Below are 26,076 nucleotides of genomic sequence, written 5' to 3' on the forward strand. Positions count from 1 at the left end.
GGGTTGCAGGTTCGATTCCCGCTTCCGCCATCCTAGTCACTGCCGTTGTGTCCTTGGGCAAGACACTTTACCCATGTGCTCCCAGTGCCACCCACACTCGTTTAAATGTAACTTAGATATTGGGTTTCACTATGTAAAGCGCTTTGAGTCACTAGAGAAAAGCGCTATATAAATATAATTCACTTCACTTCACTGCTTGTGTGGACATTTCCTTTTCTTTCTGCCTTGATAGCTTAGGGAATTATAATATATAGAGGAAGGTTACATTAAACAAAAAAGTTTACATTTAATCTATTTTTCTCCTAGTCCTTATTTTTGATGGATCATAAAAAATATCAATAACTATTGATATCAACTGTTATAGAACACTTTTATCGTGATACAGTTTTCAGCAAGAGCGCCCAGCCCTAACCGATACTGACACTTGCAGACTTGAAACATCATGATCACTGAATAATATTGTGAATGTGCCTCTAGTTCAGGCCTGGGCAATTATTTTACTGGGGGGCCAGATTCAGTATATCTATTTTTAGGAACACTAATACAAAACCTCACAATAATAATGGAAAGCTAAAAATGTTATGACAGACCGCCTTAAAAAACGGAATGGAATTAGATCTTTTTTTTTACTGAATGAGACACCCAAAATGTAAATGAAAATAAAGAATGTGGGATTTACAATATTAACTATGAATGATAAAACACTGAATATTGACAACATATTTTACAATCAACCGAAAAGCAACCAAAATGAAACAAACATAGTGAAAAAAAAAACACCTACAATCTGAATTACCGTATTTCCTTGAATTGCCGCAGGGCATAAAGTATGCGCCTGCCTTGAATTACTGCCGGGTCAAACTCGCTTCCCAAAATAATTAGCGCATGCTTAGTATTACCGCCTGGTTGTGACGTCATGAGTGACACTTCCCCTGTCATCATTTTCAAAATGGAGGAGGCTGATTTCAATACCGGTAATTTGAAATCGCATAAAGGGAAAAAGATTAAGAGCTATTCAGTAGGATTTAAGGTCCAAGCTTATATCACACTCAAATTTTTACTGCATGCCATTGGTAAGTGCCGGAGTGAGAAGAGGTTTTAAAATAATTAGCGCATGCTTACTTTTACCGCATGCCTTTGGTAAGCGCAGGAGTGAGAAGAGGTTTTAAATTAATTAGCGCCCCTGCGGCAATTCAAGGAAAAACGGTATCTCATAGTGACCATAGTAAGTAATTCGATGACCATAGTGACTAATTAGAGGACCATAGTAACTAATTATATGACCATAGTAACTAGTATATCATGCAGATTCCAAGCATTGAAAGCCTTAGTATAGTGGAAGACTTCCATCTTAAACATTTAAAACAATTACAGTGGGGCAAAAAAGTATTTAGTCAGCCACCGATTGTGGAAGTTCTCCCACTTAAAATGTCCCCTTAGCAGAAAAACAGCACCAAAGCATGATGTTTGCACCCCCATGCTTCACAGTAGGTATGGTGTTCTTGGGATGCAACTCAGTATTCTTCTTTCTCCAAACACGACGAGTTGAGTTTATACCAAAATGGATACATGGATGATACAGCAGAGGATTGGGATAATGTCATGTGGTCAGATGAAACCAAAATAGAACTTTTTGGTATAAACTCAACTCGTCGTGTTTGGAGGAAGAAGAAGAATACTGAGTTGCATCCCAAGAACACCACACCTACTGTGAAGCATGGGGGTGGAAACATCATGCTTCGGGGCTGTTTTTCTGCTAAGGGGACAGGACGATTGATCCGTGTTAAGGACAGAATGAATGGGGCCATGTATTGTGAGATTTTGAGCCAAAACCTCCTTCCATCAGTGAGAGCTTTGAATGGTTGACCAAATACTTATTTTCCACCATAATTTACAAATAAATTCTTTAAAATTCCTACAATGTGAATTCCTGGATTTTTGTTCACATTCTGTCTCTCACAGTTGAAGTGTACCTATGATGAAAATTACAGACCTCTGTCATCATTTTAAGTGGACTTGCACCATCGGTGGCTGACTAAATACTTTTTTGCCCCACTGTATTTGGGAATGTCCGGCGGGCCAGATTGAAAAGCTCAACGGGCCGCATGCGGCCCCCGGGCATTAGTTTGCCCAGGTCTTCTCTAGTTAGTGATTATGATGATGAAAACATGGGCAATATATGTTCTGCAAATAACAATAGTTCCATAACTAGACACAACAATTTAAAACAATGGTATTATCCCTTTTCAAAAAAAGTAAAATTAACAAAAACATTAACAAAAAAATATTGTTTTTGTAATGTAAACAAAACCACTAAAATAACTAACATACCATGCAAATATTTGGGCAAAATGACATGTGCACTGTGCTGCAGTCGCAAAGAACTGTGAGGAAAATCGAGTCATTTGCTGGATGCATAAAAGAGAAACTACAACAAATGCATCGACCTCACCAGGCGAGTATCAATCCGATACCAACATCAACCTTGTTATCGATTTTATCTATATTTAGATTGATACGCCCACCACCCTTTTAGATCCCATTTGTTCACGCGAGATTTTGGGCTTGGAGGACTAGTCTGGCTCTGTGGTGGGAAAGAATTGTCATGTGTTGATATTATTGTAGCACAACACACATAAAGATCAAAACTGCCTGATTGTATTTATATTTAAGTATAAAGTCTGTACCAGATTCAACATATGTTAAGATTTAGAAGATCTGTATGTGTGTATCAGCCTTAAGTGTGTGTGTACCTGGTGGGAGGCGCTGAGTCGGGCATCTCGCTCCTCCACTTTCTTGCCAAGGCTCTCCAGGTTCTTGCTGAGCTCTCGGTTGGCCTCCACTTGCTCTGAGAGCTTCCTGAGGGCCTCCTTCTCCCGCTCCTCCAACTTCTTGGTACGCACGGACATGTCGCTGTTCTTTTCCTCCAACAGCTGGACAAGGCACAAGCCAGATGGGAAACCTTGCTTTAGAAACGTAACTATCAAACGATCCCGAGTCCCGACAGTCCTCATAATCTCGCCCTCCTTCAATCCTAGTGCCAGCAGGGTCTCCCGTTAGCAAAAAAAAAAAAAAAAAAAAAAGGTTTTATTTTCTGAGATCACAAAAGTGACAATTAGGCCATAACAATTCCAGGTCAGCTGTCAAGGACATGCAAGGATTTCCCACACATTCATTTATTTGTACTGATCCACCACTATTACATTTGTCCTGATACTGTCCTTAAATTTGTAGATAAAATTTGGCTCTCACTCAATCATTTCATAATGACTCGTCCTTACACTACATAGCTATTAAGAGGTGTTTGAGTAAGGAAGGCATTGCTGGGTTACTTGCAAGTAACTAAGCCTAATCAATTGATCAAACAATAGATGTACATACCATAAATAAGTACATACTCAAAGTTCGTACATCCACACACACATTCACTGTACAAACATACATATACACATACTGTACATATACATTCACTGTACAAACATACATATACACATACTGTACATATACATTCACTGTACAAACATACAGCCCTTTGAGACACTTGTGATTTAAGCCTACATAAATAAGCATTGATTGATACATATACACATACATGTACATATACATTCACTGTACAAAAATACATATACACATACTGTACATATACATTCACTGTACAAACATACATATACACATACTGTACATATACATTCACTGTACAAACATACAGCCCTTTGAGACACTTGTGATTTAAGCCTATATAAATAAGCATTGATTGATACATATACACATACATGTACATATACATCCACTGTACAAACATACATATACACATACATGTACATATACATTCACTGTACAAACATACAAAAACACATACATGTACATATATATCCACTGTACAAACATACATATACACATACATGTACATATACATCCACTGTACAAACATACATATACACATACATGTACATACACATTCACTGTACAAACATACAAAAACACATACATGTACATACACATCCACTGTACAAACATACAAAAACACATACATGTACATATACACTCACTGTACAAACATACATATACACATTCTGTACATATACAAGTACATATGCATACATACTAAAGATGCGCGGTTTGCGGTCTCATCCGCGGAGTCCGCGGATAAACCGCGGGTCGGGCGGCTGACATGACGAAAAAATTGATTTTAATTAGATTCAAGCGGGTGGCGGTTGAACCATCCGGAAATATTTGATATACATGGTTCTGGGATGGGTATCCATTACCATTCAAAGAGCCATTTAAGACCTGTGTCACAAAGCGAAGAAGACAATAGGAGACGTTAAAATTCTCTAGTATGACTGCCGGTAGTCACCCAGTTAATAAGTATTAGGGCGTGCTATGAAGCCATTGGCTTTGTAGCCTTCTACAACATGTACGATCTGCTTATCAGTCAAGCAAGATGTTGTGTGTGGCTTCCGCAGACACACGCACACGACTGCAAGGCATACTGGGTGACACAGAGTACACTAATGGTTGTGATATAAACAATTTTAACACTTAGTAATATGCGCCACGCTTTGAAGCCACACCAATTAAGAACGACAAACACATTTCGGGAGAACATCCTCACAGTAGCACAACATAAACGCAACACAACAAATACCCATAATCCTTTGTATTCATGACACAGCCTGACTATTTTCTACACCCCAAACCCCCCGTGCGTCGGTAAGGTGGGCGGGGGTGTAAAATATATTCAGGAAGTGTCATGAATACAAAGGATTATGGGTATTTGTTGTGTTGCATTTATGTTGTGTTACTGTGAGGATGTTCTCCCGAAATGTGTCTGTCAATCTTGTATTGTGTGGCTTCACAGCGTGGCGCATATTAGTAAGTGTTAAAGTTGTTTATATCACAACCATCAGTGTACTCTGTATTACCCAGTATGCCTTTCAATCTTGTACGTGTGATTGCGGAAGCTGCACACAACTTGTTGCTGGACCAACAATCGGTTCGTACATGTTGTTGAAGGTGTCTAAGGCAATGGTTTAATAGCATGACCACATGTTGTTGAAGGTGTCTAAGGCAATGGTTTAATAGCATGATCATATTCTTGTCATCAGGACGAAAGCTATTGGATAGTCGCGAGAACGTTAGCGGCTACAATTGTCTTCATTACTCTGTGAAAACGTTTACAAATGGCATTGTGAGTGGTAAAGGTGGCCAACCTCTGATGTATTACAGCGGGTGGTTGGCGGGCGGGTACGGTCCTGATAAAATGTTGGTTCGGGTAGACGGCGGGTGGATGACGACATTGGTGATGCGGATGCGGATGATATAATTGCCTATCCGCGCATCTCTAGTACAAATACATTCACTGTACAAACATACAAAAACACATACATGTACATATACTGTACAAACATACATATACACATTCTGTACATATACAAGTACATATGCATACATACACTCATGCACATAATCACGTTTCATCAAACATATATTAACGTTGTTGCCCTAGGGAAACTGGTTAACATGGCACACTGACAAAGCTTAACCTATTGTTACTATAACAATCTACAAGGTTAATATGGGTTGCTTCGCTTTCTTCCCTTCCGTTTTTCTGCATTCTTTTGTATCTCTAGTTATCATTACGTATATGTATTGTTGCATTTGAACAACTGTATTGTTGATAATAGAGGCAAATTATTGGTATTGTTCATTATCAATAGCGCTATTTCTATTGGTATTTGTATTGCTCCATTTTTTGTCTAATAATGCTCATTGTCATTTCTGTATCATTATTTATTTCGCTAACTGCTTCTTTGCTATCACTTTTACCATCATATTTGTACATATCTTATTTGCTGATGTTGCTCTATTGTTGTTGTGTTTGCTGTTGTTTTTGTCTCTCTGTGTAATCCCCCTCTTGTCCCCACAATTTCCCCCTCTGTTTTCCTTTTTTTCGCTTTCTATCCCCTCCTGCTCCGGCCCGGGTGCACCAAATGATAATATTAATACATTTAATAAAGTCAAATACAAATAAGGCAACAAGAGAAGTATCCTACACTTCTCTTTTATAAAGTACATGTGTACAGCCGATATGGGCCTCTGCATCAACTACATCAGGGGTAGGGAACCTGTAGCTCTAGAGCCAGATGTAGCTCTTTTGATGACTGCCGCTTGTATTGTACCATATGTCCCGGCAAGAAATCTGCGTTCTAAGGACTCCGGCTTATGAGTGATTCCCAGAGCCCAAAAAAAGTCTGCGGGCTATAGAGCGTTTTCCATTCGGCCTCCAGTACTCTGGAATGCCCTCCCGGTAACAGTTTGAGATGCCACCTCAGTAGAAGCATTTAAGTCTCACCTTAAAACTCATTTCTATACTCTAGCCTCTGAATAGACTCCCTTTTTAGACCAGTTGATCTGCCGTTTCTTTTCTTTTTCTCCTATGTCCCACTCTCCCTTCTGGAGGGGGTCCGGTCCGATGGCCATGAATGAAGTACTGGCTGTCCAGAGTCGGGACCCAGGATGGACCGCTCATCCAGAGTCGGTAACCAGGATGGACCGCTCGCCTGTGTATCGGCTGGGGACATCTCTGCACTGCTGATCCTTCTCCGCTTGGGATGGTTTCCTGCTGGCTCCGCTGTGGACGGGACTCTCGCTGCTGTGTTGGATCCGCTTTGGACTGGACTCTTGCGGCTGTGTTGGATCCACTATGGATTGAACTTTCACAGTATCATGTTAGACCCGCTCGACATCCATTGCTTTCGGTCCCCTAGAGTGGGGGAGTTGCCCACATATGTGGTCCTCTCCAAGGTTCTCATAGTCATCATTGTCACCAACGTCCCACTGGGTGTGAGTTTTCCTTGCCCTTATGTGGGCCTACCGAGGATGTCGTAGTGGTTTGTGTTGTGGTTTGTGCAGCCCTTTGAGACACTAGTGATTTAGGGCTATATAAATAAACATTGATTGATTGAAACAATATATTATGGCTCTCACAGAAATACATTTTCAAATATTTGGCTTTCATGGCTCTCTCAGCCGGCTTCACGGTGGGAGAGGGGTTAGTGCGTCTGCCTCACAATAAGAAGTTCCTGCAGTCCTGGGTTCAAATCCAGGCTCGGGATCTTTCTGTGTGGAGTTTGCATGTTCTCCCCGTGAATGCGTGGGTTCCCTCCGGGTACTCCGGCTTCCTCCCACTTCCAAAGACATGCACCTGGGGATAGGTTGATTGGCAACACTAAAGTGGCCCTAGTGTGTGAATGTGAGTGTGAATGTTGTCTGTCTATCTGTGTTGGCCCTGTGATGAGGTGGCGACTTGTCCAGGGTGTAGCTGAGATAGGCGCCAGCGCCCCCCGCGACCCCGAAAGGGAATAAGCGGTAGAAAATGGATGGGCTCTCTCAGCCAAAAGGTTCCCGACCCCTGAACTATATGATTTGCCTGAGAAGCTGGACAGAAAATAAAAATAAATAAAAAATGTTTAAAAATAAATACATGTAAAAAAAACGTCGCTTTTAAACGAGATCCAAGAGGGTTCACTCTGTGCACCGTTGCCAACACCTGAACATGTTTATTTAATAACAGCTAGGGCTGGACAATTGTGGCAAAAATAATAATCACAAACACTTTTGATTGATATTGTAATCACGATTAATAACATGTTTCATTCATTTCAAAACTCAACTTTAAATATAGTTGGAAAAAAATTGAGATAAATTAGTAATGAATAAACCACAACAAGTAAAACAATAATAATAATTATAGCAATCTATCCATCCATCTATTTTTTACCGCTTATTCCCTTTGGGGACGCCGGTGCCTATCTCAGCTACAATCGGGCGGAAGGCGGTGTACACCCTGGACAAGTCGCCACCTCATCGCAGAGCCAACACAGATAGACAGACAACATTCATACTCACATTCACACACTAGGGCCAATTTAGTGTTGCCAATCAACCTATCCCCAGGTAAAATAGCAATAGCAATACATTTAAATAACAATAGCAATGTAAAAAACAATAAATTCAGTTTTTCCGTTTTATTTGTTTTTAATTACATTTACTTTTTACACTTATTTTACCACAATAGAGTGTGTGATTTTTGTGCAAAATAAAATGTTTGTTAATGAAACGCAAAGATCCCCACATTTATCGGTACAATAATACATCTTTAGCTTAATTTCAACTCAAAATATCATTGACAATAGTATTGGTTATAGACAATAATCTGTGGGACAATATATCGTCCAGCAAAATGTGTTATTGGCCCAGGCCGACCGAGCAGGTGTCGTGTGACCAAAAGGTACATCTGGCTTTCGCTTGAGGGGTAAACATTCAATATGGCCAACGATATTCAGCAGCAGCTGTGCAAATGTCAAGAGTGCTATGAAGGGTTTAGTGGTCAGTATAAAAGCTAGACGACATCAAAAAAACGCCACATTTGATGGGATCATGTCGTGGATCCATCAGGGCTGGCGATAAAACACGATCAATGAAAAATGCGTTCAATAAAAAGGTTCTATTTTTTTTTCTTCTCCGGCGAAATAAACCGAAAGTTGCTAAGTTGCATGAATAAAGGCACTCTGGAAAAAAAAATATATATATTATATTATATATTATATATATATATATATATATATATAGTAGGGCTGCGAATCTTTGGGTGTCCCTCGATTCAATTCAATATCGATTCTTGGGTCGCGATTCGATAAAATTTTTCGATTCAATCAATCAATGTTTATTTATATAGCCCTAAATCACAAATGTCTCAAAGGACTGTACAAACCATTACGACTACGACATCCTCGGAAGAACCCACAACGCGATTCTCGATTCAAAAACGATATTTTTCCGGTTCAAAACGATTCTGTATTCTTTCAATACATAGGATTTCAGCAGGATCTACCCCAGTCTGCTGACATTCTTGCAGAGTAGCAGATTTTTTTCAAAAAAGCTTTTATAATTGTAAAGGACAATGTTTTATCAACTGACTGCAATGATGTATATTTGTTTGAATTATTAAACGAACCAAAAATATGACTTATTTTATCTTTGTGAAAACATTGGACACAGTGTGTTGTCAAGCTTATGAGATGCGATGCAAGTGTAAGCCACTGTGACACTATTGTTTTTTTTTTATAAATGTCTAATGATAATGTCAATGAGGGATTTTTAATCACTGCTATGCTGAAATTATAACTAATATTGATACTGTTGTTGATAATATTCTTTTTTTTTTCACTACTTTTGGTTTGTTCTGTGTCGTCTTTGTGTCTCCTCTCAATTGCTCTGTTTATTGCAGTTCTGAGTGTTGCTGGGTCAGGTTTGATTTTGGAATTGGATTGTATTGTTATGGTATTGCTGAGTAGTGGTTTGATAGATTAATAAAAAAAATATTTTTTTTTTTAAATCGATTTTTTTTAAAATGAGAATCGATTCTGAATCATACAACTTATTCGAATCGATTTTTTCCCACACCCCTAATATATATATAAAATACAACTGGAATTCAATATAAAATCATCACTTACAAAGTCTGTCCAGCAGATGGCAGCAGTGCATTGGCAGGTGCAGCAATATCCACTGTTATGAGATTTCAGCAGGTAGAGCGCTTAACAGACATTTGTTTTGGTCAGTTTTCAGCAACATTTATTTACGGATGTTGTGCATTTTTAGAGGGAGACATGATGTAGGGATGTGAACTCTACTTGAAAAGGTCAGGAGAAGAACGTCAACATCAGCGCTCTTTTTCCCTGTGCGGCTGTCTCTTTGACTTGCATCTTGTCAACCCCAAGAGTATCCCGCTTATTTTGGTGTCCTGTCCTCACTTCTCCCCACTTGGCCCTCATCTCTCCTTCCCTTTACTTTTGTTCTTTTTTTCCTTTGCACATAAGTCTCACTCAACTACCTTCCGCCATCATGCGGCGTCCTCGCAAGGGATCGATTATTATTAGAGCTGTCTGATAATATCGGCAGTCCGATATTATCGGCCGATAAATGCTTTAAAATGTAATATCGTAAATTATCGGTATCTGTTTCAAAAAATACAATTCATAATGTACGGAGTGGTACACGGACGAAGGGAGAAGTACAGAGCGCCAATAAACCTTAAAGGCACTGCTTGCGTGCCGGCCCAATCACATGATATGTATGGCTTTTCACACACACGAGTGAATGCAATGCATACTTGGTCAACAGCCATACAGGTCACACTGAGGGTGGCCGTATAAACAACTTTAACACTGTTACAAATATGCGCCACACTGTGAACCCACACCAAACAAGAATGACACACACATTTCGAGGGAACATCCGCACCGTAACACAACAGAACAAATACCCAGGCACCCTTGCAGCACTAACTCTTCCGGGACGCTACAATTTTAACTTTTTTTTAATATGCCTCAATACAGCAGCTCGGAATTTGGAACATGCTCTCCCTGAGAGAGCTTGATGAGGTTGAGGTGGGTGGAGGGGGGGTTAGCATCCTGGAAGAGTTAGTGCTGCAAGGGCTTCTGGGTATTTATTCTGTTGTGTTTATGTTGTGTTACGGTGCGGATGTTATTCCAAAATGTGTTTGTCATTCTTGTTTAGTGTGGGTTCACAGTGTGGCGCATATTTGTAACAGTGTTAACGTTGTTTATACGGCCAAACTCAGTGTGACCTGTATGGCTGTTGACCAAGTATGCATTGCATTCACTTGTGTGTGTGAAAAGCCGTAGATATTATTGTGATTGGGTCGGCACGCAAAGGCAGTGCCTTTAAGGTTTATTGCCGCTCTGTACGTCTCCCTACTGCTGCGTTCTAAAAAGTTATACATGCTACTTGTTTAAACCTATACCGATAATTTCCGATATTACATTTTAAAACATGCCGATATTAGGTAGGTCAGGTCTACCTTCAGGTTGCATGCCGAGTCATTGGCGCTCTTCTCCATCTCGACTCGAACGCGCTTGTGGCTCAGCTCCATCTGTTTCTTCTCCTGGTCCAGTTGCAGGTAGCGGCTGTGGGACTGGACCTTCTCCGCTGCTTCTAACCACTGTGCAGGGAATAAAAGTCAGGTCGAGATACTTCCATCTCTACCACACGTAAACGTAACATACATCCATGTTGCGCTTGTACTGGCTCTGCAAAGTGCTGCCGATGCTGGTCGAAGATGACGTCGCAGAGCAGCCGATGAAGGAGTTGAAGGACTTTAAGGTGGAAAACACTGTTGTGTTCTCTTCAGAATCCATTTTCAGGCTCTCTGGAAGCACATGATATATGTCACTGATGTATACTAGTAACACTAGCTGTTTAGATCAGGGGTTAAAGTTAGAGAACCCATGATTGTCACACACACACTAGGTGTGGCGAAATTATTCTCTGCATTTGACCCATCACCCTTGATCACCCCCCTGGGAGGTGAGGGGAGCAGTGAGCAGGGGTGTCCAATGTGTGGTCCGGGGGCCATTTGCCAGTTTTTTATTGTTCTAAAGACGAATTCAAAACACCCTGAATTGGAAGTGAAGTGACTTATATTTATATAGCGCTATTCTCTAGTGACTCAAACTGCTTTACATAATAAAACCCAATATATACTTACATTTGTGCCATCCACACTGGTTTAAATGTAACTCATACATTGGGTTTCACTATGTAAAGCGTTTTGAGTCACTAGAAAAAAGCGCTATACAAATATAAGTCACTTCACCTCACTTCAAATTCAGGATGTTTTGAATTCGTCTTTAGAACAATAAAAAACTGGCAAATGGCCCCTGGATATAGCGCTTTTCTCCAGTGACTCAAAGTGCTTTTACATAGTGAAACCCAATATATGAGTTACATTTAAACCAGAGTTCGGGAACCTTTTTGGCTGAGAGAGCCAAAGAGCCAAATATTTAAAAATATATTTCCGTAAGAGCCATATAAAGGTTTTTTTTTTTTACACTGAACACAACTAAACACGTGCATTTTTAAGTAAGATCAACATTTCTAGAGTATAATAGGTCTCTTATTCTTTGTAATCACATTGTTATTCTGAAGCTAACTGTGGAGGGGGCGTGACCTGCGGGCCTGCAGCGACAGGTGCATAGACGGCCCACCAGGGCCTTGTTATCTAATCACCTCTCGCTCTGTTATAAGCAGCAGCCAGGAGGAGAGACTGGGTTGGGGATGGAAAAATTGAGAGACTTTTTGAAAAATAAAACAATATTGTAACCCTGAAACAGTCTCTTATGTCGATGCTTGGGGGTCTGAAGAACCCCCAGGAGGGCAAGCCCCACACTAACCAATAATGAATAAATAACTTCTTACCATTAACGCAATTTCTTGAACAGGTGCAGTAGAAAACAGATGGATGGATTAAAAATGCATGAGAATGTTTTATATTTTGAACATTATTTTTAACACTGTGATTACAAGTGGAATTATTCATTACTTATCGTGTTAAGCAAAGTCAGCTCAGATTTATCAGAGAGCCAGATGCAGTCATCAAAAGAGCCACATCTGGCTCTAGAGCCATAGGTTCCCTACCCCTGATTTAAACCAATGTGGGTGGCACAAATGTTACCCGGATATTGGGTTTCACTATGTAAAGCGCTTTAAATCACAAGAGAAAAGCGCTATATAAATATAAGTCACTTCACTTCCAATTCAGGGTGTTTTGAATTCGTCTTTAGAACAATAAAAAACTGGAAAATGGCCCCCGGAGCACACATTGGACACCCCTGATTTACATATATTTCTATTTATTTTTGTAATAAAGGGACACGGGAAGTGAATTATATTTACCGTATTTCCTTGAATTGCCGCAGGGCATATAGTATGCGCCTGCCTCGAATTACTACCTCGCTTCCCAAAATAATTAGCGCATGCTTAGTATTACCGCTGGGTCAAACTCTCCTGTCATCATTTTCAAAATGAAGGAGGCGGATTTCAATACCGGTCATTTGAAATCGCATAAAGGGAAGAAGATTAAGAGCTATTCAGTAGGATTTAAGGTCCAAGCTTACATCACACTCAAATTTTTACTGCATGCCTTTGGTAAGTGCCGTAGTGAGAAGAGGTTTTAAAATAATTAGCGCATGCTTACTTCGACTGCATGCCTTTGGTAAGCGCAGGAGTGAGAAGAGGTTTTTAAATTAATTAGCGCCCCGGCGGCAAATCAAGGAAATAAGGTACATAGAGCTGTTCTCTAGTGACTCAAAGCGCTTTTACATAGTGAAACCCAATATATGAGTTACATTTAAACCAATGCGGGTGGCACAAATGTTACTCGGATATTGGGTTTCACTATGTAAAGTGCTTTGAGTCACTAGAGAAAAGCGCTATATAGATATAAGTCACTTCACTTCCAATTTAGGGTGTTTTGAATTTGTCTTTAGAACAATAAAAAACTGGCAAATGGCCCCCGGAGCACACATTGGACACCCCTTATTTACAAAAATGTCTATTTATTTTTGTAATAAAAAGGGACACACGTGAAGTAAAGTGAATTATATTTATATAGCGCTTTTCTCTAGTGACTCAAAGCGCTGTACATAGTGAAACCCAATATCTAAGTTACATTTAAACCAGTGTGGGTGGCACTGGGAGCAGGTGGGTAAAGAGTCTTGCCCGAGGACACAACGGCAGTGACTAAGATGGCGGGAGCGGGTATCGAACCTGGAACCCTCAAGTTGCTGGCACGGCCACTCTACCAACCGAGCTATACAGGCCCATACCGTTCATTCTCATTTATGCAAATGCGTCATATTGAAGGCCTACTGAAACCCACTACTAGCTACCACGCAGTCTGATAGTTTATATATCAATGATGAAATATTAACAATGCAACACATGCCAATACGGCCTTTTTAGTTTACTAAATTACAATTTTAAATTTCACGCGGAGTTTCTTGTTGAAAACGTCGCGGAATGATGACGCGTGCACGTGATGTCTCGGGTTGGAGGGGACATATTACCGCAGCACCACTTGCGGCTAAAAGTCGTCTCTTTTCATCACGCAATTACACAGTATTTTGGACGTCTGTGTTGCTGAATCTTTTGCAATTTGTTCAATTAATAATGGAGAAGTCAAAGTAGAAAGATGGAGGTGGGAAGCTTTTAACCACACAAACACACGATGTTTCCTTGTTTAAAATTTCCGGAGGTGAATCTTTACTATGGATCAGAGCGGTCAAGCGGACATGGATCCCGACTACATGTCGACCGGCAGTTTTCGGTGAGAAAATTGTGGAAATAAGTCGCCTCTTACCGGAGATCAGCGGAGCTTCTGTCGTGCGGCAGCCGCCGTGACTAAATCCCTCAGAGACTGGCGTCAACACACCCGTGGACACACCCCTCCGACTATCAGGTACTATTTAATCTCACTAAAACACTAGCAACACGATAGAAAGAAAAGGGATTTCCCAGAATTATCATAAATGTGTCTAAAAACATCTGAATCGCTCCCAATGCAATTTCCTTTTTTTTTTCTTCTAATCCTTCACTCTCATTATCCTCATCCACAAATCTTTCATCCTCGCTCAAATTAATGGGGAAATTGTCGCTTTCTCGGTCCGAATCGCTCTAGCTGCTGGTGGCCATGATTATAAACAATGTGAGGAGCCCTACAGCCGGTGACGTCACGCGCACATCGTCTGCTACTTCCGGTACAGGCAAGGCTTTTTTTATTAGCGACCAAAAGTTGTGAACTTTATTGTCGATGTTCTCTACTAAATCCTTTCAGCAAAAATATGGCAATGATCAAGTATGACACATAGAATGGACCCGGTATCCCCGTTTAAATAAGAAAACCTCATTTCACGCGGAGTTTCTTGTTGAAAACGTCGCGGAATGATGACGCGTGATGTCTCGGGTTGGAGGGGACAAATTAGCCCAGCACCACTTGCGACTAAAAGTTGTCTCTTTTCATCGCGCAATTACACAGTATTTTGGACGTCTGTGTAGCTGAATCTTTTGCAATTTGTTCAATTAATAATGGAGAAGTCAAAGTAGAAAGATGGAGGTGGGAAGCTTTTAGTATTTAACCACACAAACACACGATGTTTCCTTGTTCAAAATTCCCGGAGGTCAAACTTTCCTATGGATCAGAGCGGTCAAGCGAACATGGATCCCCGACCACTTGTCGACCGGCAGTTTTCGATTGTGGAAATACGTCGCCTCTTACGGGAGATCAGCGGAGCTTCTGTCGTGCGACAGCTGCCGTGACTTGATCCCTCAGAGACTGGCGTCAACACACCCGTGGACACACCCCTCCGACCATCAGGTACTATTTAATCTCACTAAAAGACTAGCAACACGATAGAAAGATAAGGGAGTTCCCAGAATTATCATAGTAAATGTGTCTAAAAACATCTGAATCGTACCCGATGCAATCGCCTTTTTTTTTCTTTCTAGTCCTTCACTCTCATTATCCTCATCCACGGATCTTTCATCCTCGCTCAAATTAATGGGGAAACTGTCGCTTTCTCGGTCCGAATCGCTCTAGCTGATGGTGGCCATAATTATAAACAATTTGAGGATGTGAGGAGCCCTACAGCCGGCGACGTCACGCGCACATCGTCTGCTACTTCCGGTACAGGCAAGGCTTTTTTATTAGCGACCAAAAGTTGCGAACTTAATCGTCGATGTTCTCTACTAAATCCTTTCAGCAAAAATATGGCAATGATCAAGTATGACACATTGAATGGACCTGCTATCCCCGTTTAAATAAGAAAACCTCATTTCACGCGGAGTTTCTTGTTGAAAATGTCGCGGAATGATGACGCGTGAGCGTGATGTCTCGGGTTGGAGGGGACATATTAGCGCAGCACCACTTGCGGCTAAAAGTCGTCTCTTTTCATCGCGCAATTACACAGTATTTTGGACGTCTGTGTTGCTGAATCTTTTGCAATTTGTTCAATTAATAATGGAGAAGTCAAAGTAGAAAGATGGAGGTGGGAAGCTTTTAACCACACAAACACACGATGTTTCCTTGTTTAAAATTCCCGGAGGTCAAACTTTACTATGGATCAGAGCGGTCAAGCGAACATGGATCCCGACTACATGTCGACCGGCAGTTTTCGGTGAGAAAATTGTGGAAATAAGTCGCCTCTTACCGGAGATCAGCGGAGCTTCTGTCGTGCGGCAGCTGTCGTGACTAATTCCCTCAGAGACTGGCGTCAACACACCTGTGGACACACCCCTGCGACCATCAGGTACTATTTAATCTCACTAAAAGACTAGCAACACGATAGAAAGATGAGGGATTTCACAAAATTATCATAGTAAATGTGTCTAAAAACATCTGAATCGCTCCCAATGCAATCGCCCTTTTTTTTTTTTTTTACTTTTTTTTTTCTTTCTAATAATAATAATGGATTACATTTATATCGCGCTTTTCTATTGTTAGACACTCAAAGCGCTCACAGAGAACTTGGAACCCATCATTCATTCACACCTGGTGGTGGTAAGCTACATCTGTAGCCACAACTGCCCTGGGGTAGACTGACGGAAGCGTGGCTGCCAGTTTGCGCCTACGGCCCCTCCGACCACCACCTATCATTCATTCATCATTCATTCACCAGTGTGAGCGGCACCGGGGGCAAGGGTGAAGCGTCCTGCCCAGGGACACAACGGCAGCGATTTGGATGTCAATAGGTGGGAAGCGAACCTGCAACCCTCAGGTTTCTGGCACGGCCGCTTTACCCACTACGCCATGCCGCCCCTAGTCCTTCACTCTCATTATCCTCATCCACAAATCTTTCATCCTCGCTCAAATTAATGGGGAAATTGTCGCTTTCTCGGTCCGAATCGCTCTAGCTGCTGGTGGCCATGATTATAAACAATGTGAGGAGCCCTACAGCCGGTGACGTCACGCGCACATCGTCTGCTACTTCCGGTACAGGCAAGGCTTTTTTTATTAGCGACCAAATGTTGTGAACTTTATCGTCGATGTTCTCTACTAAATCCTTTCAGCAAAAATATGACAATGATCAAGTATGACACACAGAATGGACCTGCTATCCCCGTTTAAATAAGAAAACCTCATTTCACGCGGAGTTTCTTGTTGAAAACGTCGCGGAATGATGACGAGTGAGCGTGATGTCTCGGGTTGGAGGGGACATATTAGCCCAGCTACACTTGCGGCTAAAGATCGTCTCTTTTCATCGCGCAATTACACAGTATTTTGGACGTCTGTGTTGCTGAATCTTTTGCAATTTGTTCAATTAATAATGGAGAAGTCAAAGTAGAAAGATGGAGGTGGGAAGCTTTTAGCTTTTAACCACACAAACACACGATGTTTCCTTGTTCAAAATTCCCGGAGGTCAAACTTTCCTATGGATCAGAGCGGTCAAGCGAACATGGATCCCGACTACATGTCGACCGGCAGTTTTCGATTGTGGAAATAAGTCGCCTCTAACCGGAGATCAGCGGAGCTTCTGTCGTGCTGCAGTTGCCGTGACTTAATCCCTCAGAGACTGGCGTCAACACACCCGTGGACACACCCCTCTGACTATCAGGTACTATTTAATCTCACTAAAACACTAGCAACACGATAGAAAGAAAAGGGATTTCCCAGAATTATCATAGTAAATGTGTCTAAAAACATCTGAATCGCTCCCAATGCAATCGCCCTTTTTTTTTTTTTACTTTTTTTTTGTTTCTAATAATAATAATGGATTAGATTTATATCGCGCTTTTCTATTGTTAGATACTCAAAGCGCTCACAGAGAAGTTGGAACCCATCATTCATTCACACCTGGTGGTGGTAAGCTACATCTGTAGCCACAACTGCCCTGGGGTAGACTGACGGAAGCGTGGCTGCCAGTTTGCGCCTACGGCCCCTCCGACCACCACCTATCATTCATTCATCATTCATTCACCAGTGTGAGCGGCACCGGGGGCAAGGGTGAAGTGTCCTGCCCAGGGACACAACGGAAGCGATTTGGATGTCAATAGGTGGGAAGCGAACCTGCAACCCTCAGGTTTCTGGCACGGCCGCTCTACCCACTACGCCATGCCGCCCCTAGTCCTTCACTCTCATTATCCTCATCCACCAATCTTTCATCCTCGCTCAAATTAATGGGGAAATTGTCGCTTTCTCGGTCCGAATCGCTCTAGCTGCTGGTGGCCATGATTATAAACAATGTGAGGAGCCCTACAGCCGGTGACGTCACGCGCACATCGTCTGCTACTTCCGGTACAGGCAAGGCTTTTTTTATTAGCGACCAAAAGTTGCGAACTTTATCGTCGATGTTCTCTACTAAATCCTTTCAGCAAAAATATGGCAATGATCAAGTATGACACATAGAATGGACCTGTTATCCCCGTTTAAATAAGAAAACCTCATTTCACGCGGAGTTTCTTGTTGAAAACGTCGCGGAATGATGACGCGTGAGCGTGATGTCTCGGGTTGAAGGGGACATATTAGCACAGCACCACTTGCGACTAAAAGTCGTCTCTTTTCATCGCGCAATTGCACAGTATTTTGGACGTCTGTGTTGCTGAATCTTTTGCAATTTGTTCAATTAATAAGGGAGAAGTCAAAGTAGAAAGATGGACGTGGGAAGCTTTTAACCACACACACACACGGTGTTTCCTTGTTTAAAATTCCCGGAGGTCAAACTTTACTATGGATCAGAGCGGTCAAGCGAACATGGATCTCCACTACATGTTGACCGGCAGTTTTCGGTGAGAAAATTGTGGAAATAAGTCGCCTCTTACCGGAGATCAGCGGAGCTTCTGTCGTGCGGCAGCTGCCGTGACTAATTCCCTCAAAGACTGGCATCAACACACCCGTGGACACACCCCTCCGACTATCAGGTACTATTTAATCTCACTAAAACCCTAGCAACACGATAGAAAGATAAGGGATTTCCCAGAATTATCATAGTAAATGTGTCTAAAAACATCTGAATAACTCCCAGTGCGTTTTTTTTTTAAACATTTTTTTTCTTTCTAGTCCTTCACTCTCGTTATCCTCATCCACGAATCTTTCATCCTCGCTCAAATTAATGGGGAAACTGTCGCTTTCTCGGCCCGAATCGCTCTAGCTGCTGGTGGCCATGATTATAAACAATGTGAGGAGCCCTCCAGCCTGTGACGTCACGCGCACATCGTCTGCTACTTCCGGTACAGGCAAGGCTTTTTTATTAGCGAACTTTATCGTCGATGTTCTCTACTAAATCCTTTCAGCAAAAATATGGGAATATCGCGAAATGATCAAGTATGACACATAGAATGGACCTGCTATCCCCGTTTAAATAAGAAAATCTCATTTCAGTAGGCCTTTAATAAATGCTTGTTGTTCTAGGTTACAGGTGAGTACACAACTGCTATGCATTGCACCGAAGGCTAACTAATAACTAATAAAACATATTAAATGACAATAATTGTCATTCTAGATGCTTTTAACAGAGGAAAAACATCATGAAGCTCACAGTAGCTGCAATACAAACTGCCAAAGCCCAGCAGAAGAAGTCTTACTTTCTGCTACGCCTGAAGCTAGACTTGCTATGCGAGCTCAGTTTTCACATCAATTTAGAGAAAAGACAAAGTCAACATTTTCTCCGTAGTTCGGCGAATATAAAGTTGAACTTACAGCTCGGGCGGCCGCAGCTTCGGCGTGTTTGTGTCGGCTTCTTAGGGGTTGATAAGTTGTCTTAGCACTACTAGCCTGTTAGCTCTGCTGCTGTGGTGTGCAGAGACTCCCTCCTCTTTGACTCAAACGCAAAATCTCGCGAGACACAACGGTACTTCGTCGGAGACGTTTTCCGTCTTACTTGTCAATTCTCACTACTGTATCAACGCTAAAAAAATTCATTAGAACACTCTACGTATGTATACATACATATATATATATATATACAGAGAGAGAGAAAGAGATAGAGATAAAAAAAAATAGGGCAGCACGGTGGGACAGGGTTAGTGCGTCTGCCTCACAATACCATCCATCCATTCATCTTCTTCCGCTTATCCGAGTTCGGGTCGCGGGGGCAGCAGCCTAAGTAGGGAAGCCCAGACTTCCCTCTCCCCAGCCACTTCGTCTAGCTCTTCCCGGTTCTTCTTCATTTTAATAACATTGTTATTCTAAATTGTCCCTAGTGTGTGAATGTGAGTGTGAATGTTGTCTGTCTATCTGTGTTGGCCCTGCGATGAGGTGGCGACTTGTCCAGGGTGTACCCTGCCTCCGCCCGATTGTAGCTGAGATAGGTGCCAGCGCCCCCCGCTACCCCGAAAGGGAATAAGCGGTAGCAAATGGATGGATGGATGGATGTTATTCTGAGGCTAACCAACAATAAATAAAATACTTCTCACCATTACTGCGACTTCTTGAACGGGTGCGGTAGAAACCGGATGGATGAAAATGCATGAGAATGTTTTATATTTTGAACGTTATTTTTTTTTACCAGCGAAATTATTCCTTACTTATCGTATTAGGCAATGTCAGCAAAGATTTATCTGAGAGCCAGATGCAGTCATTAAAAGAGCCACATCTGGTTCTAGAGCCATAGGTTCCCTACCCCTGCTCTAGATCAATATTAGGTCTATCTGTCAATATGACGTTATTAAAGATTTAAGTTTTATGCTCTTTTTGTCGGGCTTCACGGTGGCAGAGGGGTTAGTGCGTCTGCCTCACAATACGAAGTTCCTGCAGTCCCGGGTTCAAATCCAGGCTCGGGATCTTTCTGTGTGGAGTTTGCATGTTCTCCCCGTGAATGCGTGGGTTCCCTCCGGGTATTCCGGCTTCCTCCCACTTCCAAAGACATGCACCTGGGGATAGGTTGATTGGCAACACTAAATTGGCCCTAGTGTGTGAATGTTGTCTGTCTATCTGTGTTGGCCCTGCGATGAGGTGGCGACTTGTCCAGGGCGTACCCTGCCTTCCGCTCGATTGTAGCTGAGATAGGCGCCAGCGCCCCCCGCGACCCCGAAAGGGAATAAGCGGTAGAAAATGGACGGATGAATGGATGCTCTTTTTGTCAAAGAAAACCCTATTTTTTATGGGGAAAAAAACACAAAATATGTAGTATATTCACCCAATAACATTTTTAAGTGGAATATTTGAGATTATATAATAAATAGAGCCGTGAAAAGCTCAATAACTCATAACAACATTGATTTTAAGTCATTGTTATTATTATTTTTTGTTTTTTAGCAATGACACTTAAAAACAAATTACACAACAATTATTGGGGATCCGTCACGCCAAATTTCTTCCCCCCCCACCCCATTTACTTCCGGGGTCATGATTAATACAGACGTTTTGTTAACGCTATATTATAAAAATATATCGCTACATTATAAAAATACAGACGTTTTGTTAACGCTATATTATAAAAAAAATTTAAAAAACAATTTACAAACACAAGCTATGGGATGACATAGGAGGAAACGTGACCCCGGAAGTATATGCGTCATCCCATAGCTTGTGTTTGTAAATTGTTTTTTAATAATTTTTTTTTATAATATAGCGTCAACACAACGTCTGTATTTGTATAATATAGCGTTATATTTGTATAAAATAGCGTTAACAAAACATCTGTATTAATCATGACCCTAGAAGTAAATGCGTCATCCCATAGCTTGTGTTTGTAAATTGTTTTTTTATTTTGTTTTTTTATAGTATAGCGTTAACAAAACGTCTGTATTAATCATGACCCCGGAAGTAAATGGGGGTGGGGGGGAGTTTTTGTAGGGGGGAAGAAATTTGACGTGACGGATCCAAAAGGGTCCTACTCATTAAAGTGTTAAAAAATAAACTATACATTTTATTAACTGTTTACTTTTAACACAATAACCTCTAGATCAACTTCAGATTATAAGTTTTATTGTTGTTTATGTTTTTTGTTTGTTTTTGGCCCTTTTTAAAACAAATTAAAAAAAAAAACAGCTTACTTTTTTTACATAGGGGGGGGAGTTTTTGTAGGGGGGAAGAAATTTGGCGTGACAGATCCAAAAGGGTCCTACTCATTAAAGTGTTAAAAAATCAACTATACATTTTATTAACTGTTTACTTTTAACACAATAACCTCCAGATCAACTTCAGATTATAAGTTTTATTGTTGTTTATGTTTTTTGTTTGTTTGTTTTTGGCCCTTTTAAAAAAACAAACAAAAAAAAAAACAGCTTACTTTTTTACATAGCAAACACAAAATATGCAACATTTTCCCCAAAGAATATCTCAAAGTGGAATATTTAATGTGACGTTATTGGAGCCTTGAATAGGTCAATAATTCATGATGTCATTGATTTTGATTCATTATTATTTTTTAAAGAAAGAAACAGCCTGCATGGCAGCTTTGTGTTATTAGAGTCAACATTGCAACATTTTCTTGTTACATTTCACCTGTTGACTCTTTTATAACACTTTTTATGTTTTTTTTTAATAGTATTTTTACAATGTGCCGAGGGGGCCGTTAAAAAAAATCACCTATGGGCCGCAAATGGCCCCCCAGGCCCCACTTTGGACACCTCTGTCCTAAGTAGTCCTGCGTTCAATCCCGGGCTACTTTCTGTGTGGAGTTTGCATGTTCTCCCCGAAAATGGATGGATGAATGGAGTTTTTAGGCCAGACGTGTTACGAAATTGGAGAGTGGATCCCAAGGATGCAGAGACGTAGTTTGGTATGGTGAAGTTCTTCCTTTATTTAGGTGGAAGTGGAACGTAGCCAAAACAAAAAGGCGATGGTGGAAATACAAAAACACACCATGAATAAATAACTATATCAAACAACCAGACTAAATAGGCCACCTAATCAACTTTCAGGTGTGCACGATTGCCCAGCGTCAGCTGCACTCCAGACTGTCGGCGAGAGCGAGAGTAAACATGACGTGCAAACCAACACAGAAAAACATGAAAAATTCAGTTCACCACAAGACGGAGCTTTTCTAACCTATATATATAAATCCCTATAGCTGTGGTCACCAACACGGTGCCCGCGGGCACCAGGTCGCCCGTAAGGACCAGATGAGTCGCCCGCTGGCCTGTTCTAAAAATAGCTCAAATAGCAGCACTTACCAGTGAGCTGCCTCTGTTTTTTTTATTTTATTTATTTACTAGCAAGCTGGTCTCGCTTTGCTCGACATTTTTAATTCTGAGAGACAAAACTCAAATAGAATTTGAAAATCCAAGAAATTATTTTAAAGACTTGCTCTTCACTTGTTTAAATACATTCATTTATTTTTTACTTTGCTTCTTATAACTTTCAGAAAGACAATTTTAGAGAAAAAATGCAACCTTAAAAATGATTTTAGGATTTTTAAACACATATACCTTTTTACCTTTTAAATTCCTTCCTCTTCTTTCCTGACAATTTAAATCAATGTTCAAGTATTTTTTTTTATTGTAAAGAATAATAAATGCATTTTAATGTAATTCTTCATTTTAGCTTCTGTTTTTTCGACAAAGAATATTTGTGAAATATTTCTTCAAACTTATTATGATTAAAACTCAAAAAAATTATTCTCGCAAATCTAAAAAATCTTTAGAATCGAATTTAAATCGTATTTCAAGGTCTTTTGAATTTCTTTTAGAATTTTTGTTCTGGAAAATCTAGAAGAAATAATGATTTGTCTTTGTTAGAAATATAGCTTTGTCCAATTTGTTATATATTCTAACAAAATGCAGATTGGATTTTAACCTATTTAAAACATGTCATCAAAATTTTAAAATTAATCTTAATCAGGAAAAATTACTAATGATGTTCCATAAATTTTTTTTTTTTTTTTTCAAAAAGATTCGAATTATCTAGTTTTTCTATTCATTTTTTTTTCGGTTGAATTTTGAATTTTAAAGAGTCTAAATTGAAGATAAACTGTGTTTCAAAATTTTATTTTCATTTTTTTCGTGTTTTCTCCTCTTTTAAACCGTTCAATTAAGTGTTTTTTTTCATCATTTATTTTGTACGAAAAACCTTCCGTAAAAGGAAAAAAATGAACGACGGAATGACAGACAGAAATACCCATTTATTTATATATAGATTTATTTATTAAAGGTAAATTGAGCAAATTGGCTATTTCTGGCAATTTATTTAAGTGTGTATCAAACTGGTAGCCCTTGGCATTAATCAGTACCCAAGAAGTAGCTCTTGCTTTCAAAAAGGTTGGTGACCCCTGCTTTAAATTATTTATCCTTTTTTTATATATATATATTGGCTCACCTGCACTGGCTTCCTGTGCACTTAAGATGTGACTTTAAGGTTTTACTACTTACGTATAAAATACTACACGGTCTAGCTCCATCCTATCTTGCCGATTGTATTGTACCATATGTCCCGGCAAGAAATCTGCGTTCAAAGGACTCCGGCTTGTTCGTGATTCCCAAAGCCCAAAAAAAGTCTGCGGGCTATAGAGCGTTTTCCGTTCGGGCTCCAGTACTCTGGAATGCCCTCCCGGTAACAGTTCGAGATGCCACCTCAGTAGAAGCATTTAAGTCTCACCTTAAAACTCATTTGTATACTGTAGCCTTTAAATAGACTCCCTTTTTAGACCAGTTGATCTGCCGTTTCTTTTCTTTTTCTTCTATGTCCCACTCTCCCCTGTGGAGGGGGTCCAGTCCGATCCGGTGGCCATGTACTGCTTGCCTGTGTATTGGCTGGGGACATCTCTTCGCTGCTGTTCCGCCTCCGCTCGGGATGGTTTCCTGCTGGCTCCGCTGTGAACGGGACTCTCGCTGCTGTGTTGGATCCGCTTTGGACTGGACTCTCGCGACTGTGTTGGATCCATTGTGGATTGAACTTTCACAGTATCATGTTAGACCCGCTCGACATCCATTGCTTTCCTCCTCTCTAGGGTTCTCATAGTCATTATTGTCACAGACGTCCCACTGGATCATTATTGTCACCGATGTCCCACTGGGTGTGAGTTTTCCTTGCCCTTATGTGGGCCTACCGAGGATGTCGTGGTGGTTTGTGCAGCCCTTTGAGACACTAGTGATTTAGGGCTATATAAGTAAACATTGATTGATTGATTGATATATATATAAGAATCTATTTTTGAAAATGAGTTTTTAGGCCGGATAGAGCGTTTCTAACCTGTATATATAAATCCAGATTGGTACAGGGCCGCAGAAGAATTTTTTATACATTTTATTTAAAAAATGTTTTATTATTATTATTATATTTTTTTTTTTAATTAAATCAACATAAAAAAACACAATATACACTTACAATTAGTGCATCAACCACACAAACCTCCCTTTTTCATGACAAAAACGTCCCTTTTTCATCACAAAGAAAAGGAAAAAAAAAAAAAAAAAAGGATAATTATTAAGCGTTGATCAGTCCGCGGATACAAAAAGGTTGGGGACCATTGCTGTAGAATATTTTAACTGGAAATCAATGTAACAGCATCACTTGCCAGGTTCGACCAGCAGATGGCAGCACTGCCACATCAGCATTTAGGCAGAGAGCAGACATGCCATTTTTTGGGGGGGGGTCAATTTCCTTTTAGAGGTAGAGGGCGCTACTGATGTTGTGCATTTATAGAGGGAGCCATGATGGAGGGGTGTGAACTCTACTTGAAAAGGTCAGAAGAAGCACGTCGACATTTTCCCCCATGCGGCTGTCTCTTTGACTTCCATCTTGTCAACCCCAAGAGTATCCCGCTTATTTTGGTGTCCTGTCCTCACTTCTCCCCACTCGGCCCTCATCTCTTCTAGTACTTTCCTTGCTGTGTTTTTTTTTTCTTTCCCCAGACTCCACCTTTCCCCCCTCCTCAGACGACATAGCCCACATTGGGACATGCGCGCACACGTGGGCGCCGCCGGGCGCGAATGACCAGAAGCTCCTGCAGATGTGTCCTCCATCAGCATCTGCTGTGACACATGCCGCTCAACATCGCCACCAAAATAGCTTTTTCAAAATTCTTAGTGTAATGTTAGCATGTGGCTCACTGTGTCATTAACTTAGCATAATGTTAAAATGTAATGTTAGCATGTAGCTTACATATCTACATATCTATCATATCTATCTAGTGTTGGTAACCTACAACAATGGTGAAGTGAATTATATTTATATAGCGCTTTTCTCTAGTGACTCAAAGCGCTTTACATAGTGAAACCCAATATCTAAGTTACATTTTAAACCAGTGTGGGTGGCACCGGGAGCAGGTGGGTAAA

At 40.7% G+C, this 26,076-nt stretch overlaps 1 protein-coding gene across 2 annotated transcripts in view; it reads right to left on the reverse strand.

Annotated features, from left to right (window-relative positions):
* Positions 1-19,698, reverse strand: part of mad1l1 (mitotic arrest deficient 1 like 1) — a 202,936-nt gene extending 183,238 nt beyond the window's left edge. Inside the window, exons 1-5 of one of the 2 annotated variants that reach the window (XM_061913585.1) lie at positions 19,559-19,698; positions 16,074-16,145; positions 11,094-11,236; positions 10,889-11,029; positions 2,754-2,933 (exon numbers count right to left, since the gene is read on the reverse strand). In XM_061913585.1, the coding sequence (XP_061769569.1) occupies positions 2,754-2,933; positions 10,889-11,029; positions 11,094-11,225 (453 nt within the window). In that variant the 5' untranslated portion in view covers positions 11,226-11,236; positions 16,074-16,145; positions 19,559-19,698. The remainder of the gene's footprint in view (positions 1-2,753; positions 2,934-10,888; positions 11,030-11,093; positions 11,237-16,073; positions 16,146-19,558) is intronic. The other variant, XM_061913580.1, reaches the window with a different exon arrangement.
* Between the last annotated feature and the right edge of the window lie 6,378 nt (positions 19,699-26,076).

The sequence above is a fragment of the Nerophis ophidion genome, linkage group LG01 (genome assembly GCF_033978795.1).
Source record: "Nerophis ophidion isolate RoL-2023_Sa linkage group LG01, RoL_Noph_v1.0, whole genome shotgun sequence".
Taxonomy (NCBI): Eukaryota; Metazoa; Chordata; class Actinopteri; order Syngnathiformes; family Syngnathidae; genus Nerophis; species Nerophis ophidion.